This window comes from Rhagoletis pomonella, unplaced genomic scaffold, assembly GCF_013731165.1.
Source record: "Rhagoletis pomonella isolate Grant_MI unplaced genomic scaffold, Rhpom_1.0 Rhpom_scaffold_00723, whole genome shotgun sequence".
Lineage (NCBI taxonomy): Eukaryota > Metazoa > Arthropoda > Insecta > Diptera > Tephritidae > Rhagoletis > Rhagoletis pomonella.
The window spans coordinates 4,765-20,761 of record NW_023459277.1 but is presented as its reverse complement, the minus strand read 5'-3'; the positions used below and the strand labels follow the sequence as shown (position 1 = coordinate 20,761).

Genomic DNA, 15,997 nt, shown 5'->3' with positions numbered 1-15,997 from the left:
ATGCGCTGGATGCATGTATATCATATAAGACGCCTACAGGACTCGGTATGACCTTGCGCAAAGATAGTTTCGTTGCTGTCAGAGTATCATATGTAAGCATACCAAATATATGCAGACATGAAGATCATACAAAAACGATGGAAAAGAGCACATAGAACAAAATAGAATTGAAAGCATATAAGAGCGAAAATGTGTACACAAAGCACCACGCCGTTTCATGACTACCGACGACAAAAAGCACACTCAGCAACACTTGTACAGTGCTATATTGGTACGACTGCCTGCTGGTGCCTTTGCTGTTGCCAATAAAAAGGGTATGGGAAAAACGGGCAAAAAATTGATTCAGAATACACAATTTTTATGCTTTCAGCACATATACAGAAAGCAAATTTTCACATCATGCGTACCTTAGAAAATTGATTAGTAGCTTAAAAATGTTCTAGGCAAAAGTTTCGATTAGTATAACCAAAAAATGCCCCCGCGGTAACCATCGGCACTATGAAAATTAGCAGTCAAAACTAGATACTTACCGCAGTCACCCAGAAGTTGGGGATTCTCTTCACCAACTCGCTGCGTTTCTCGTAACAGGGCTTCCTTAATTTATTATATTTCTGCTCAACCTTCAGTATTTCCTCACTCGCCTTCTCATTAAGTGCATCAATCTCATTTTGACATGCATCAATTAGTTCCAAAGCTTCAGACTCCTCCTCGTTAGGCGCGTTAGCAGACGCTGCGTTGCCATCACCATCATTGGACAGTTTAGCTTTTTTGCTCGGCAGACTAGACATGTTGATAATTAGCTGCTTTAATCAACTTAAAACTTTTTTCTACTAATTTCCCACACTAGCACGTAGATACAATGGGTACAGTCGTTACGCCGTGGCCGTTTTTTTCCAACGAAGAAGCGCAATTTGTAATTATTTCTTTTTTCCTTCCTGTCTCCTTTCTAGCACAGTGAACAGGAAAATGCCGCACAAAACTGTTGCAAAGTGACGACGAGAAATAAATGGCGAATGCGACGAATGCCGGTAATTTGCATGCAAACATTGGTAGCACTGCGCCCACGGTTGCCATTTACACATAATAATTCGGGTCCAAAATAAATCATAAAAGGTCCATTTCGATAAGAAAGGGCAAAACATTTCGTCAAAAGTTGTTTATTGAAACCATGATAAAAACATAGCAAGGTAGAACCGTTCTCTCCATTTGTCGGCCATGATTTTTTTTTTGAAGTTTGCCAACATTTTAAAATCATATAAAGTGAAAATAAAAAATTGAAATTGTTCGAAATTGTTGTTGCTTGAGATTGAAAATGAAAATGTGTGTGTGAGTTTGTGAATAAATTTAAAAATTAAATTGTTTGGAAACGTCAAGAATTTTAAAAGTGACTCTCAGCGGTTCTACCTTACTATATTTTTATCATGTTTGAAACTACCTTCTTTTTTGTATTATGGTATTAAGTGCAGGCTGCCAACATCGCTCAAACTGTGCCTTTTTTTTGGCCCTATTTTACTTCAAATGGCACTTAATTTTTCAATTTGGCACAAAGTGCCAAAATGGCACTTTTGAAAAATATTAATATTTCAATACATTTTTGTGAAATCCTTGCGTGGAATTTTTTTCCTCAACTAAAATTTTTTAGTTTCTTTACTGTATAAAACTGGTTTATCTTACTTTGGCATTGGGCTTGTGTTTTAGGAATGCGTTTCCAAGTTTAATTCTAAATGGGAAGAATTAAAGAGAATGGCACCTTTATCGACACTTTTATTTTTCTATTCGTCACATTTTGCATTTCTTTATCCGCAATATGGCAGTTCAATTTGAAGTCTTCAAAGCAAAGAATAGTTGGCAGCCCTGATTAAGTGCTCGACCAAAGCGTGCCATGAAACAAAAATAGAACATCACGCAATAACGCGACGTTGTATTTGTAACCAGGTTTAAGAAAAAAGTTTGTGAAGCGGGTTCGTCAGCAGAGCATTTGTTTACATCACAAGCACTCTTGTCATATCTTGTGTAGTTGGATCATACTGTGTAAGTTTTATTTTTGACAGCGGTTATTTGGGTACAGCTTAAGGCCCCGCTAAATAGAAATTCTTTTTTTTGCGTCACAGGTAAGCTTTTAACACCCGATTTACATGATTCAAGTCAAGGCGAATTCAATAAGATGGTATCGGTACGACAATTACAAAATGTACATGTATTTTCTTTTTGCTTTTGCAGCGAGGACTATGAAAAATTTCATACGAAGGATATGAATGAGAATGATGCAATAACAGGTTCATTCCTTATCTTTTTGGACTAAAATCTGAAAAGTGTCAAAATGCAAGAGCGTAAGCAAAATTCGCTCACCAAAAGAGAATAACAGGAAAAAGTAAAGGAACGCAAAAAACCAAATTTTTAGTCCAAAGAATGGCAACAACAAAACTAACTTCATATAAGAATAGAAATGTATGTACAAACACTTACTATATCAATTATTTTTTGCCTCCTTCCAATTTCAATTCACTTTTTTTATTTTTTAGATTATTCTCACCGCAAAAATTCTTCGGACTAAATCTGACTAATTTGGACTGAAGAGAGTCACTCTCACTGAGTGTTGCTCTCTCATTTTTGCTGTCATTTTGGGGTTAAGGAACGCTTTTTGGACTAACTCTGACTACTTCGGACTTTTTCTGACTGTTTCTGGGAGAAAAGGAACATGGAATGTTCGATATCGTATCGATTATCCTGAATATCGATATTTCATGGCACGATAATCGATTTTTTGAATCGATATTCCAAGGTCGATATATCGAAGACATCGATACTTTACCCGCAATATCGATATTTAAGTTGAAATTTATTTTTCATCTACAAAAAAGTGTATGGGAATATACTAAAATAGGTTTAATCTGCAGCTTGTGTGATTTATTTAGCTCTTAAGTTTGACAAACCGCTTGAGTCGTCCGGCATGCCGTTTTAATCCTCAGTAAGTATACAAATTGGAAATAACACGGGCGGGGTTAATATTCTATTCAATTGGGAGTAGGATTTTCAACATCGATTTTTTTGATATCGATATTGTTCAGCCCGATATATCGCCATATCGATTTTACATGCAATGAAATAAATCTATTCATGATATCGATACTTTTTTAAATATCGAACATTCCTATAAGGAACGCAACTAATACAAGGTGTTATCGGTTGGCAACTTCTCGCTCTAATAACAGTGTTACTTCTTTAACAATTCTTTGCCTAATAATATAGTTGAATTTCTATATATTTTTTCTCAGTATACACATTTTGTTTCTCAAAAAGGTATTTTATCTTATTTTATTTCATTTCATTACGAATATACTATAAAAAAGCAAATTTTGTTTCGAAGAAAATATGAAATTTTATACTTTTCCCCCAAATGGATATTCATTTCTTCCCGTTTTTCCTCTTATTGTACTGAAAATCGAGCTGTCACAACTGATACCACCATGGTATAAACCGTGATACAAAAATAGGAAGGTAGAACCGCTGAGAGTAATTTTTCAAACTCTTGACGTTTGCAAGCAATTTAATTTTAAAATTTTACTCACACACACATTCTCATTTTCAATCTCAAACAACAACAACTTTGAACAATTCCTTTTTTTTACTCTCAATTTTATACGATTGTAAAATGTTGGTAAACTTCAAAAAAAAATCATGGTCGACGCATTGAGAGAACGGTTTTACCTTACTATGCTTTTATTATGGTATAAACTTAGTATCTGACAATTTCCGGAGTACGGGAACAGGCTAATTTTAGACCAAAAATGCAACAGTGACCTATTGCACGTATTAGTTGTCTCGCTCACTCCATTTTACTAGTGCGCTCGCTCATAGAAAAGTGCCGCGTGAAGTTGGCATATTTCTTTCCAAGTGACGGATAAATTTTGATGTTTAGGCGTGAACGAGTGTGAATTAATTCAATTTTTAACTGTGTGAATTGGAAGTAGAAAAATAAACAAAATGTCTACGACGGAAGCACAAATAGGTGTGAATACAAATTTGCAAAAGCAGGATCTTAGTAACTTGGTAAGTGCTCAAATGCGTGTAAAAATGTTGGAGCTCTTTTGGTGTACAGTAGAAAATGCAAAAGAAATTAGAGCGTTGGCAGAGTACAACGCGGCAGATGTCAGTCGCAATGAAGTTACTTTTGCATTGGGAAATTGGTCAATGAAATGAAAATTATTTGTATTGTGTCATGTTATGTTCCCGAATTCCACTGATGATGTCCAGTAAGCTTATTATACAGATTCCATATTGATCTTGCTGCTCACGATGTAACTATTTGTTGCCTTCGATTGCCTGGGTTAAACCTTGAAAAGAAAGACTGCACGTGGCTTAGGAATACCAAAAACAAATTTTAAAACTATCCTGTCGCGAAAATAGTAATGTATAGAGATCAAATAGGCAAAATGTAAGGATAAAAGCATTCTGCATACTTCTGCATCTTCTGGACTAACATATTATTGGCAGATATTTCTGATGCAATATGCAGATTCTAACCTCATTTCAATAATGAGAAAGTTTTACTCTACATTTTCTATTTTGCCGCGTTCACCGTATGCTTTTAAGTATTTTTGAAATTCTGGATAGTTAACAAATTATTTCAATAACTAATTAATTTATATTTTTAGGATATCGAGAATTTGACACCACTCTCTCCAGAGGTGATCTCGCGTCAGGCCACAATCAATATCGGTACTATTGGACATGTAGCGCATGGAAAATCAACCGTGGTTAAAGCTATTTCTGGAGTTCAAACTGTGCGCTTCAAAAATGAACTGGAGAGAAATATCACTATTAAGCTTGGTATGTTAAATTAAATGTAATTAATCACATACGAATTCTCGCACAGCAAAAATAAACATTCAATCTAGAAATCAGTTTTTTATAAATTACCAGTCTCTTGCGCGAGGATAGGTAAATGAATTAGGTATAAGTTTGTTAGTGCAATTTTTAATGGTTGAGTTAATTACAAAGTTTTAAATATGAATATTAACTTAGTCCAATTTGATCCAATTTATATTAATTTCAGAGTAATATCCATTACATTATTCGCATTTGCCCGTTGAGTTAGGTTTGAAAGAGTAGCGGCAGAAAACACTATATTTTCTTTTCAAATAGTAGTAAATTGTATGTATATTTTGAGGAATAGTTCTTATGGGGGATTTAAACTGAGCATTAAACAAAAAATTTGGACATTACGTTAAAAAAAAGTTTTTTTACACATAGGATTTTTAAATTCCCAAAATTTTATGGTAATTTCAATGCCTATTGGATTAGGTCTACGTGACAATAAAAGGAACAGTTAAATTTAAAATATATGTATAAATGGCTTAATTTTTTCACATTGGGCAATAAACTAGGAAGTTTAAGATTTTGTGTATGTAAAGCGTTCTTGTTGGAAACCGAGTGGACATTTGTTTGCTTATTGGAAAATTCTAACATACACGATTGTTTTATTTACACCCCTATTGCTAGTGTCGACTAATAGTAGATAAACGAAATTTATTCGATGATCGACTTTCCATGGTATTGTGAATGTTGATTTCTTGATCAATAAAGGTGAAATTAGTCAAGAACGCAGAACTTATACTTAAACCCTGTCTGTATACGCAGAATTTTGTTGAACACTGGAGCCCTCGGCGTTGCTTACTACAGTGTTGCCACTCATCAATCAATGCCTTTTCAGAAACTTACTTTTTCAACTAAAAATTTTCGTGCTATAATAGATGCTAGCTAAACATAAACTACTTATTTTTCAACAAAAAACTTTATTCGACAGTAAATTTCAAATATTTTAAATGTATTTTGAATACGAACTTATAACTTTTTTATTAAATTTCATTAAATTTCAATATACACAGTACTACGCTGATTAAAGGGTATGCATATGTTCGTCAGCAACTTATTTAATTACCAACATTTTTCAACTAGAAACAGTTACTAGCTAAACATTTTTGAGTTGGGTAACAGTAACCCAAGAAATGAACTAGATTATTTATCAATCATCTAATAAACATAATCTTGCTATAATCAATGTTCAAAATTGGTAAGAAGATGAAATCATGTACTACGTTATACAATTTTTAGCGAACACTATGTATTTTCGGTTGGATACACATTTTCCTTTGCCACTTTCTCTTTGAATGAATCGTTTTCTTTTATCTGTTATTTGTATACTTTTGTTATTTACGCTATGCAGAAATAAATTTTAGAAAATAATCGATCCATCAACTATAAATATAGCGATGTCATCGTCGTCATGCACTATATAATGTTGGAAGCTGCCGCAGATGTTAGCATTTAAAAATTTGGTTAATATATCATTATACTATGTTCAAACTGATACCATTTAACTAGTTAAATATGTTTAAAAATTACTTTAATTACGCTAACGAGTGATGTACTTTCGTTCTTTCAAACAAATTTAATCAACCATAATTGGTTTCCCAATTAGATAAGAGTCCGTAACGCAACACGTTTCAGTCAGCTGATTTCGGGCATGAAATTTCAGTTATACTAACAGAAAGCTAGCTTAGAACAAACTTAACCGTTATCGAAGATAATACAAAATTCTTGGTTTTAAGCAATTAAGGTGCAAATCTGTGCCCAACTCTAAAAAAACACCTCAAAGCAAACAAAGCAACCGCCATCTTGTTTGACAAACAAAAGTTCGGCTGCATAACACCCGCCTTTGAAAACCAGTTCAGCCCGATTGTATCTGTAAGATTCATGCAAAAATTTAATAAAATAATTTTTTTTTTTATTTTAAGGAGAGATGTAAAATGAAAATCTACCAATCAGTTGTCGAAAAAATGTATAGAGGTCGATACTACAGCATAATAAAACTTTGGTAACGTTTCCAGTGCACTTTCCAGGCTTTTATCTTTTAAGACCAAATGAGCTGCCAATAAATATTTTCACAGAAATGTTGACACTTTGGTTTCAGCGTTCTAAATAAAAAAAATAGTTAAATAGATCATTTGCTCTTTAGGTTATAAGCCTGAAAAAAGTACTGTCAACGTTACAAAGATTTTAATTTCGTGTAGAATTGACCAGGATATACATTAGAGTAAGGAGAGGGTAATTAAAAAAGTGAAAATTCTCCTAGTTCTCTGTCTATGATTTTGAATGTAAACGAAATCCCCATTCGTTGTTCCTGAAACTTGTAATTTTTATTCTTGCAAATTGCTGTTGGTAATCTTATCGAACAGATTAATAAGTATAGTAAGTTATTTCTGACCTTTGTGGGCAAAACCGGGCGTTTTTATTTGTAAACAAACATTGCATTGTCAAGTATTATCTACAAGCTGCAGCCTGAACTGTCTGGTAATAAAAAAAAACATCGATCATTTAACGATGTAGTTAAATGGCGTCAATTTGAACGTGCTAATAATATAATTTTTTTGAATTTTGGTAAATTAGTTAAACAACTATAAATATTAACCCGCTAAGGGAATTCCATTTAAAGAAAATTAAATTAGTTGCTGGAATATTTTCAAGTTGTTCTTGGTATGCTATATTTTAAATAAAATGCAATTTGTCAATCAATCACTGATCTCACAAGCCAAGTAGTACTTGACAGGAAAAAGTTGGAAAATTCTTTGGTAGTTGGGCATAAGTTGATGAAGTTACTTTTTATACGTTTTTGTTTGTTAAAAACTGTGAAAAACATTGCCCTAATTTAAGATAAGCATCAAAATTTTGTTTTGAGCACTTCGTGTTCGATATATTTGAAATTCAATATTTAAAATGGCAAAATCCAGCATATTAATTTAATTTCTTTTTTTCTTCTGTTTTTTCATTGGCTTTTTTAATTTAAACTTTAAATGGAATTCCACGCGTGCATCTGTATACGATTAACTCCGTTGAATACCTTGTCAAACGGTACTGGTGGTGGTGGGTATATCAATTCTTCAGAACGCCTCAGCGACGAAAGAGTACGTGCACTATTAAGCTCCCCAGTACTGCTACGCGAGTTCGAGGCGAAGTTAGATGCAAAACGACGCAATAGCTTGCCAGTGGGACATGTTCGTCCAGTTTTGCGGGCACGCAAGCAAAAACGAGCACGCAGTGTAAGCGCAGATACTCAGTTAACCAGAACATCGATTCGAAGCAGCAGTCTCGGCAGCAGTCAAACTCCAACACGCGGCTGTTCATCAAGTCCAAGTAGTGGCTATGAGAGCCACTCCGAATATAGTTCATCCATACAAGGAGATCAAAAGGGGAGTTCAACCACACCACGTTCGCGTGTGCTCAATAATGCAATAAATGCGCTGAAGGAAACACCGACCGTGGGAAAAAAGCGCAACAAACCTCAGACAGACAACTCGGAAACCGATGATGGGCAAACACCAGTTACGAAGCGTCAAAAGCTGAAGCAATTCAAGGTGAATGGCGAGTATATAGTAGAGCGCATAGAATCGATTGAGTCGATTAACGGCAATCCCATATTCTTTGTGAAATGGTTGGGATATCCCCCCGAAACGAATACTTGGGAGTCCCTTGACAACATAAGTGAATGTGCTGTATTAGAGCCGTTCATTGAATCACAGTATACATTGCTTGAGTTGATTATTTCAGAAATTATAGCCGATATTGAAGCCGAAATTACAGAGAATGGTCTAGTTTTCGATATGACCTCCTTAAAATTAGAGGAATTAGATAAATATGATCCTTTGGTGATAAAAGCGGATTTAATATTGCTTGCCCAGTTTCGTGCAACACGATCACGTAGTTTTAAAGAACCGGAAAAGATACGCAGCCGTATAATTAATATGATGCTAATGAAGCCTGTCTACTATCGACGTAAGCAGCAATTATGCGACCTGAAAGCTTTCCAGGACCGCATGAATCAGGTAGAACACACAGCGCCGATAACTGTGGAAAACCGCTTTGATTTGGAAGTCATAGATGTTGCTTTTAAGTATATAAAAGAAAGTTTCGCTGGAAACAATGTCAAAATGCAGGAGGATCCCCCAATTGGATGCAAATGTGAAAACGAGTGTGCTCCGTTGTCTACGTGCTGTGCACGCATGGCGGGTAGCTATTTTGCTTACGACAAAGCAGGCCGTCTTCGTATCCGACCTGGAGAGGCCATTTATGAATGTAATAACAGGTGTTCATGCGAACAGGAATGTGTAAACCGTGTTATACAGCGCGGGCGCAGCAATTCGCTATGTATATTCCGCACATCGAATGGATGTGGCTGGGGCGTTCGAACCGAGAAACCATTGCGTAAGGGAGAATACGTGTGTGAGTATGTGGGTGAAATTATTACCAGCGAAGAGGCGAATGATCGCGGCCAAACGTATGACGCCATCGGACGCACTTATCTTTTCGATTTAGATTACAATACGTCCGGGGAGAGTGTGTACACAATTGATGCGGCGCTCTATGGCAATATTTCCCATTTCATTAATCACTCGTGCAATCCCAACTTAGCAGTGTTTCCGTTTTGGATCAATAACCTCGACATTAATATGCCACGTTTGGCATTCTTTTCGCTACGACCAATTAAAGCTGGAGAAGAATTGACATTCGATTATGTACGCACAGACTATGAAAATTTGTCGTCAGCCGAGAAGGTTTCGTGTCGTTGTGGTGCAGATAATTGTCGCAAAGTATTATTTTAATAATTTTATCGACAAATCAAACAAACATTTCAGTAAAAGTTGTTATTAAGAAAATGCAAAGGAAATGAGAAACTTAATAAAGTTCTCGCATACAAATTTACTTTAGAACTAGGATATAAATAAATGAAACGCTTCTTCTAGAATGGGCAAATATGCACCGAAGTAATTTATATTAAATTTTTTACTCATAAATGGAGTTTATTTAATAATTGGAAATTTTATTACTGTTAATAATGATGCCAGTTATATTTGTACTCCAGCTCCAAACCGCTCACTTTCGGCTAAAATGCTTATCACATGTTTTTAAATCTATTTTGTTATGAATAGCATTTATATTTTGCTAAGTATAGTTTCATAAAATGTAGTTTTTACTGCCTTTAAGGTGTGGTTAATTTTTTCATATTGTTTGACTTCTTGATTATTACCAACCTTAAGCATCATTACAACTAAATAATTAAGACTATGTTTTAAATCCTGTAAACAATAAATAAAAAACAACTTGACGTTGACACACCACTTTTATTAGTATCACGTTTTTGCGTTTTTGCGTATCCAAATAGCGTGGAGAATTTTTAATATGCTTTATTCTTATGCTTTTTTATTTCGTTCTTTTGGGTGTTCACAAAATTCAAGTTTTTGCATTTTTTGCGTTCTTGTACTTTTGTGGATATATTTCTGACAGTAAATAGCGCCAAATTTTTAGAAAAGTTTATGCTTGATAGTTTTGATAACTCGTTTAAAACTAATTAAATATAAAAAATACAGTGTGAGTTTAATTCCTACGTACGAGTACATTCATGTATTTATTAAATGCATTGTATATACGTTAGACTGTCCCAAAAAACCAACATTGTTTTTTTTTTTGACGCATACCCCTTCATTTCATTGGTGTTATCTTAAAAAATATAGGAATCAAATTTTATGCAATTCCAACCACGGCAACCCGTGCCGACTTGCAGTCAAAGTTATCAGAATAAGCTTGTTGTAGTTCGCGTGTTTTGTTAATTTACTCGTTTTACTTCTTTAGGACATAATATTTAGTAAATCTGCGTTTTTAGATTTTTACCAGGTAGTCTCAGGATTTTTTCCAAAGGACCATAAATTATAATATGTATATTTCCAAAAGTTTACACAAAATATGGAGATATGGGCATCAAATGAAAGAGGAATTCGAAACAAGATTAACTATAAATTTTGTTTTCAATTATCCTTCTGGAACATGTCAAAAATGTCCTTTAAAAATATTATCCTTCAAGATTTTTAATTTTGAATGAGTTTTGAAGAATCTTAGTTTAATTTAAATCTTATTAATATATATAAGGATACTAAAGGATAAAAATTTCAAAGGATATTTTAAAAATTTTCTAATTAGTACTGCCACATTTATTCTTTAATCAACCCGAGAGGACATGTCAAACACTCAAACACTTTATTTTGTTTATTTAATATTATGAAATGCATTTTTTTTTAGAGGAGGAAAATAATTTGTTAAAAAAGTTGAATATGAAAATTTAATTAAAAAATGGTCACAAATTATTAACTAAAACTTCAACTAAAAGTCGGCACGGGTTATCGTTAGCCTACGGCCATAAAACTTCATATATATATGCAATTTAGGCTAAAAAGCACAAATATAGAGGGTATGCATATCAAAATTTGCACACAAGTTTTTTTCCATATATTCTTGGGACAGTCTAATATACGTATATAGTAAAATTCATTACAAGGCAGGAACAGGAACAGTACTAAAAATATGCTGCAGAAACACAACAACGAACAACAGCTTAGCTAAGTAGCAATGACACGCTAAAACAGTAGTGCAATTCATAAAATGTCGCAAAGTGACATTTTTGGCGAAATGGCAACGTTGCGAACAACAAATGCACATTTAAACAAAAAAAAAAAAATGTCGCGCGTAAGTGAAAAAGAAAAGTTTTTACAATTATATTTCGAAGTAGCCTTAACTGATACACTTTTTCTTGAAGTATTCGAGGACAATAAAATATCAAGTTTTTCGCGACTTTAGAGTTTGCAATGATTGTCAGCTCAAATATACGGCAATGTCGCAATTTTGTCGCAGGAGAGTTTTCATACAGCTGTGTCGGTCGCAAGGTGCCAAATTTTTCAACAAATAAGACATTTGCAACAACTTTGCGACGTTTCATGAATCCCACTAATATGTTTGAGATGAAATGACATGGCATGGCACCTTGTTTGAGTTAACATGACATAACAATGCATGAAATTTTTGAAAATGACATTTGTACAGAAAATGTTGAATTTTGTAGTAGTAGTACATATCGCCAATAAATCTCGATATACCAGAAAAAAATTGAAGGTGTATTTTAATTTAACATACCTACAGTGCCGAACAGAAGTATTGGCACAGTGAATTTTTCGCAATATATGCAAAGTTATTTATTCTAATTTATCTTCGATAATTTTTTATAAAAATATTGTTCATTCTACACCAGAAAACATAATAATAAAATCTCTAAACTTTGTGCAAAACTCTGGAAAATTAATTTAATTTGCACACTAATTTGCAACTTTTTATTCAGATTTTTTAGAAAAATTCTAAGTATGCAGTTTTATAGCCCATTCAAATTTAGTATAACAAAGTGCAAGTTTGAAGTCGCATTGTTTTTTGGTAATTTTTTTTCACCCAAGTTCTTCCATACAAAGTAATTCGACAATTATTTTTTGTATGGAGAAAATGAGCAACACCTTCCACTAAAAAAATTGCCAAAAATCAACGCGATTTTCTAGCAACTTTAAACTTGCACTTTGTTATACTAAATTTGAATGGGCTATAACTGCATACTTAGAATTTTTCTAAAAAATCTGAATAAAAAGTTGCGAATTAGTGTGCAAATTTTATGAATTTTCCTGAGTTTTGCACAAAGTTTAGAGTTCTTATTATTTCGATTTCTGGTGTAGAATGAACTATATTTTTATAAAAAAATATCGAAAATAAATTAGCATAAAAACCTTTGCATATCTGGCGAAAAATTCACTGTGCCAATACTTTTGTTCGTCACTGTATGAAGATATTAAATAATCAACATTAATATTATTTTTGGAAGGAGGAAAAAGTTAAATATCTCGGGCCTGTGTAATAAACACATGGTCAGATATTTGAGTCACTGTTTTCTACGCGCGTTAGGCGAAGCTTTATCTTCAATTTGTGTACCTTGGTGTTGTCACATAAATGGGGGAACCTCCGAACAGCAATCGATTCCAGAATTTTGCCAATTCAACGCCAATCTTTCTTATAATTTGTATGCTGCACTCAAGGGTCATGAATGAGACGTAAAGTAAGTCAGCTTAATAGACTTTAAGCTAGGAGTTCGGTTTTTTAAACTAATTCACAAATTTAATATCATCATTGTGGTGTTTGTGTTGATATTATTAAGACATTTAGAAACATTGTCTAGTTAGTTGGAAATCATACGACAAATGCAAGGGTCACACACATCTTATTAATTTTGCCAATTTGTAAAACACTAAAAATTTACGAAATTTTAATTTTTGTGAAACTCAGGTTACGCTAACGCTAAAATTTATAAATGCGACAATGCAAAGTGTCCACGACCAGCTTGTTTTATTTCTGACGGTTCCAGCAAGGATGATAGCTTCCCCTGTGCCCGTCCGTCCTGTGTGGGCCGTTTCAAGTTGGTGCGTCACGTGAGTTTCGTGGATTGTCCTGGTCACGACATTCTTATGGCTACCATGTTGAACGGTGCTGCTGTAATGGATGCTGCACTACTCTTAATTGCTGGTAAGTTAGTGTGCCAGACTGCTGTATATGTACATTTATTTTACCTAAAGAACAACTACTTTATTATTTTTTTATTTGTAGGTAACGAATCCTGCCCTCAGCCTCAAACATCTGAGCATTTGGCTGCAATTGAAATTATGAAACTAAAACAGATCCTCATTTTGCAAAATAAAATTGACCTGGTGAAGGAGAGCCAAGCCAAAGAGCAGTATGAAGAGATAACGAAATTCGTGCAGGGTACAGTTGCCGAAGGTGCACCAATTGTACCGATTTCTGCTCAGCTTAAATATAACATTGATGTGAGTTATTATTATTACAAGTGCCGAATCTAAGTAAGAACATGTTTTATTTGCAATGCGATTTTTAGGTATTATGTGAATATATCACAAAGAAGATTCCCGTGCCTCAGCGCGATTTCAAAGCACCTCCTCGGCTAATTGTTATACGTTCCTTTGATGTGAATAAGCCAGGTTGTGAAGTCAACGATCTGAAAGGAGGTGTGGCCGGTGGTTCTATCCTTTGTGGTGTATTGAAAGTGGGCCAGGAGATCGAAGTGCGTCCTGGTGTTGTCACGAAGGACAGCGAGGGCAACATAACCTGTCGACCCATTTTTTCGCGCATTGTGTCACTGTATGCCGAACAAAATGAACTGCAGTACGCGGTGCCTGGTGGTTTAATTGGTGTGGGTACGAAAATCGATCCGACACTATGTCGTGCAGATCGTCTCGTTGGCCAGGTGCTGGGAGCTGTTGGCCACTTACCTGACATATATATAGAGCTGGAAATTTCGTATTACCTCTTGCGACGATTATTGGGTGTGCGTACGGACGGCGATAAAAAAGGTGCACGTGTAGAGAAACTACAAAAGAATGAAATATTGCTGGTGAATATTGGATCTTTAAGCACGGGTGGTCGAATTTCCGCCACAAAGGGCGATTTGGCCAAAATTGTGCTCACCACACCGGTTTGTACTGAGAAGGGGGAGAAAATTGCATTGAGTCGTCGTGTGGAAAAACATTGGCGGTGAGTATTTACTCGGCCCTATTACGAATTTCACATCAACAAATATTCCCAAAAATTATAAAGCAAAACAAAAACAATGTTTCCAAATTTGTTTTTGTTTTGCAGGTTAAATTATGGGAACGATTTATTCACATGGAATTGGCGATAGGGCTGACTGTTTAAAAAATTGTTTTAGCTCCTAACTATACGAAGCTATTTTTATTTCTCCAGTTTAATTGGATGGGGCCAGATATTTGGCGGCAAAACTATTCAACCTGTACTGGACAGCAAACCCGCCAAGAAGTAAAATCGAAAGGTTTACACCACGAGCATTAGTATCAGTTTGAAACTTATTTGTTATAAGCGAACAAAACGCATTTGTCGGTCTTCAATTTTTATATATAAATTATTACCAGCCACAGTTTCCTTCTTTTGTTTTATGCGCAGTAAAACTGAAGACACCACCAATAGAACTTGTTTAAAAAAAGCAACAAATTATAAAATATTTAATTAACAATATAATTAAAGGAATTAAAATTTGTTATTTTAAAAAGGAAATAAAAGGAAATAAATTTTTACACAAAACAAAATGTGGGCACTGTTATGGAATAATTCCAATTTCCCGACGTTATATAAATAATCGATGTCGACACCAAACTTGAATTGTTAAACGTACTCGAAACAACATTGTCTATTTATTCCTGGAAAAATTCAAGCGACTAAATGCTCCGAAATCAAATGAAAATGTATGTAGGTGTTTTAATTATAAATCGTCGCTCCTATGCCAGAAACATGAATGTGTAAAAAAGAAAATTTTGGGAAATCAAGTTTGAATTTTTTTTTTACGAGCATCCAAAGGTTAATCAAGTCAACCAATAACTAAGAAATCGTAAATTTGCACAATCAATCGTCTGGAATACGGGTGACGATATTATCTATCGCCTGGAAGAATGATGCGTATATTTGTTGAATTTTCGGTAATTGCGATTGAAATTTGAAATCTTGTTTCATAAAGTTTTTATAACGTAAGTGAACTGCCAAACAAAGTTTTGCACAGACACGCCGATTAATTTGGTTTTAGCTTTCATCTAATTTGCAATCGTCTTTTAACATTTTCCCCCCCAAGTTAAGTTCGCATCTGGTTGAGGACGAAATATCTTTAGAATTTTTTTTAGTAAATTTAATAATATACATAAATTAATGTCATCTATGAGATCTTATTTTTAATAAAATGTTTAAAAACTCTTAAGCATCTTTTTGTTGTTTTCAGATCCAGTTTGATTTGAAGATTTTGCTTTGTGCTGCGATTTCGAACCAATATGGCAGTGTAAGACTCCCTTACGTATGATCTTTTTAAGCTGCAGAACTAAACGGCCCAGGAACCATTTTCTTAAAGAGCGTATAATTGCACACTTCGATGGCAGCGTGTTCTGCTTTCTCGGAACAGAGAACGTTCTCTGTCTGGCTCTCACGCCCTCAGTTGAACTATTATTTTCACTCAATTCGTTCTTCAATTCAAATCCTTTAAATTGAATATATGCATATACAATAAGGT

At 34.4% G+C, this 15,997-nt stretch overlaps 1 protein-coding gene across 1 annotated transcript; it reads left to right on the top strand.

Moving 5' to 3' along the window:
• The first annotated feature begins 3,852 nt into the window (after window positions 1-3,852).
• Window positions 3,853-15,001, top strand: LOC118751468 (eukaryotic translation initiation factor 2 subunit 3-like). The gene is made up of 6 exons (XM_036486308.1): window positions 3,853-4,050; window positions 4,656-4,830; window positions 13,204-13,440; window positions 13,522-13,739; window positions 13,808-14,463; window positions 14,674-15,001. Exons 1-6 carry the CDS (start codon window positions 3,985-3,987, stop codon window positions 14,747-14,749), a joined length of 1,428 nt encoding a protein of 475 aa, XP_036342201.1. The 5' UTR covers window positions 3,853-3,984; the 3' UTR covers window positions 14,750-15,001.
• Window positions 15,002-15,997: the final 996 nt, after the last annotated feature.

Bases quoted from the DNA above. Each gene is read 5' to 3' on its own strand.
- LOC118751468 (XM_036486308.1), top strand. From the start codon at position 3,985: ATGTCTACGACGGAAGCACAAATAGGTGTGAATACAAATTTGCAAAAG. The intron at 13,441-13,521 runs GTAAGTTAGTGT...TTTTATTTGTAG, and splicing joins TGCACTACTCTTAATTGCTG to GTAACGAATCCTGCCCTCAG. The intron at 13,740-13,807 runs GTGAGTTATTAT...TGCGATTTTTAG, and splicing joins AGCTTAAATATAACATTGAT to GTATTATGTGAATATATCAC.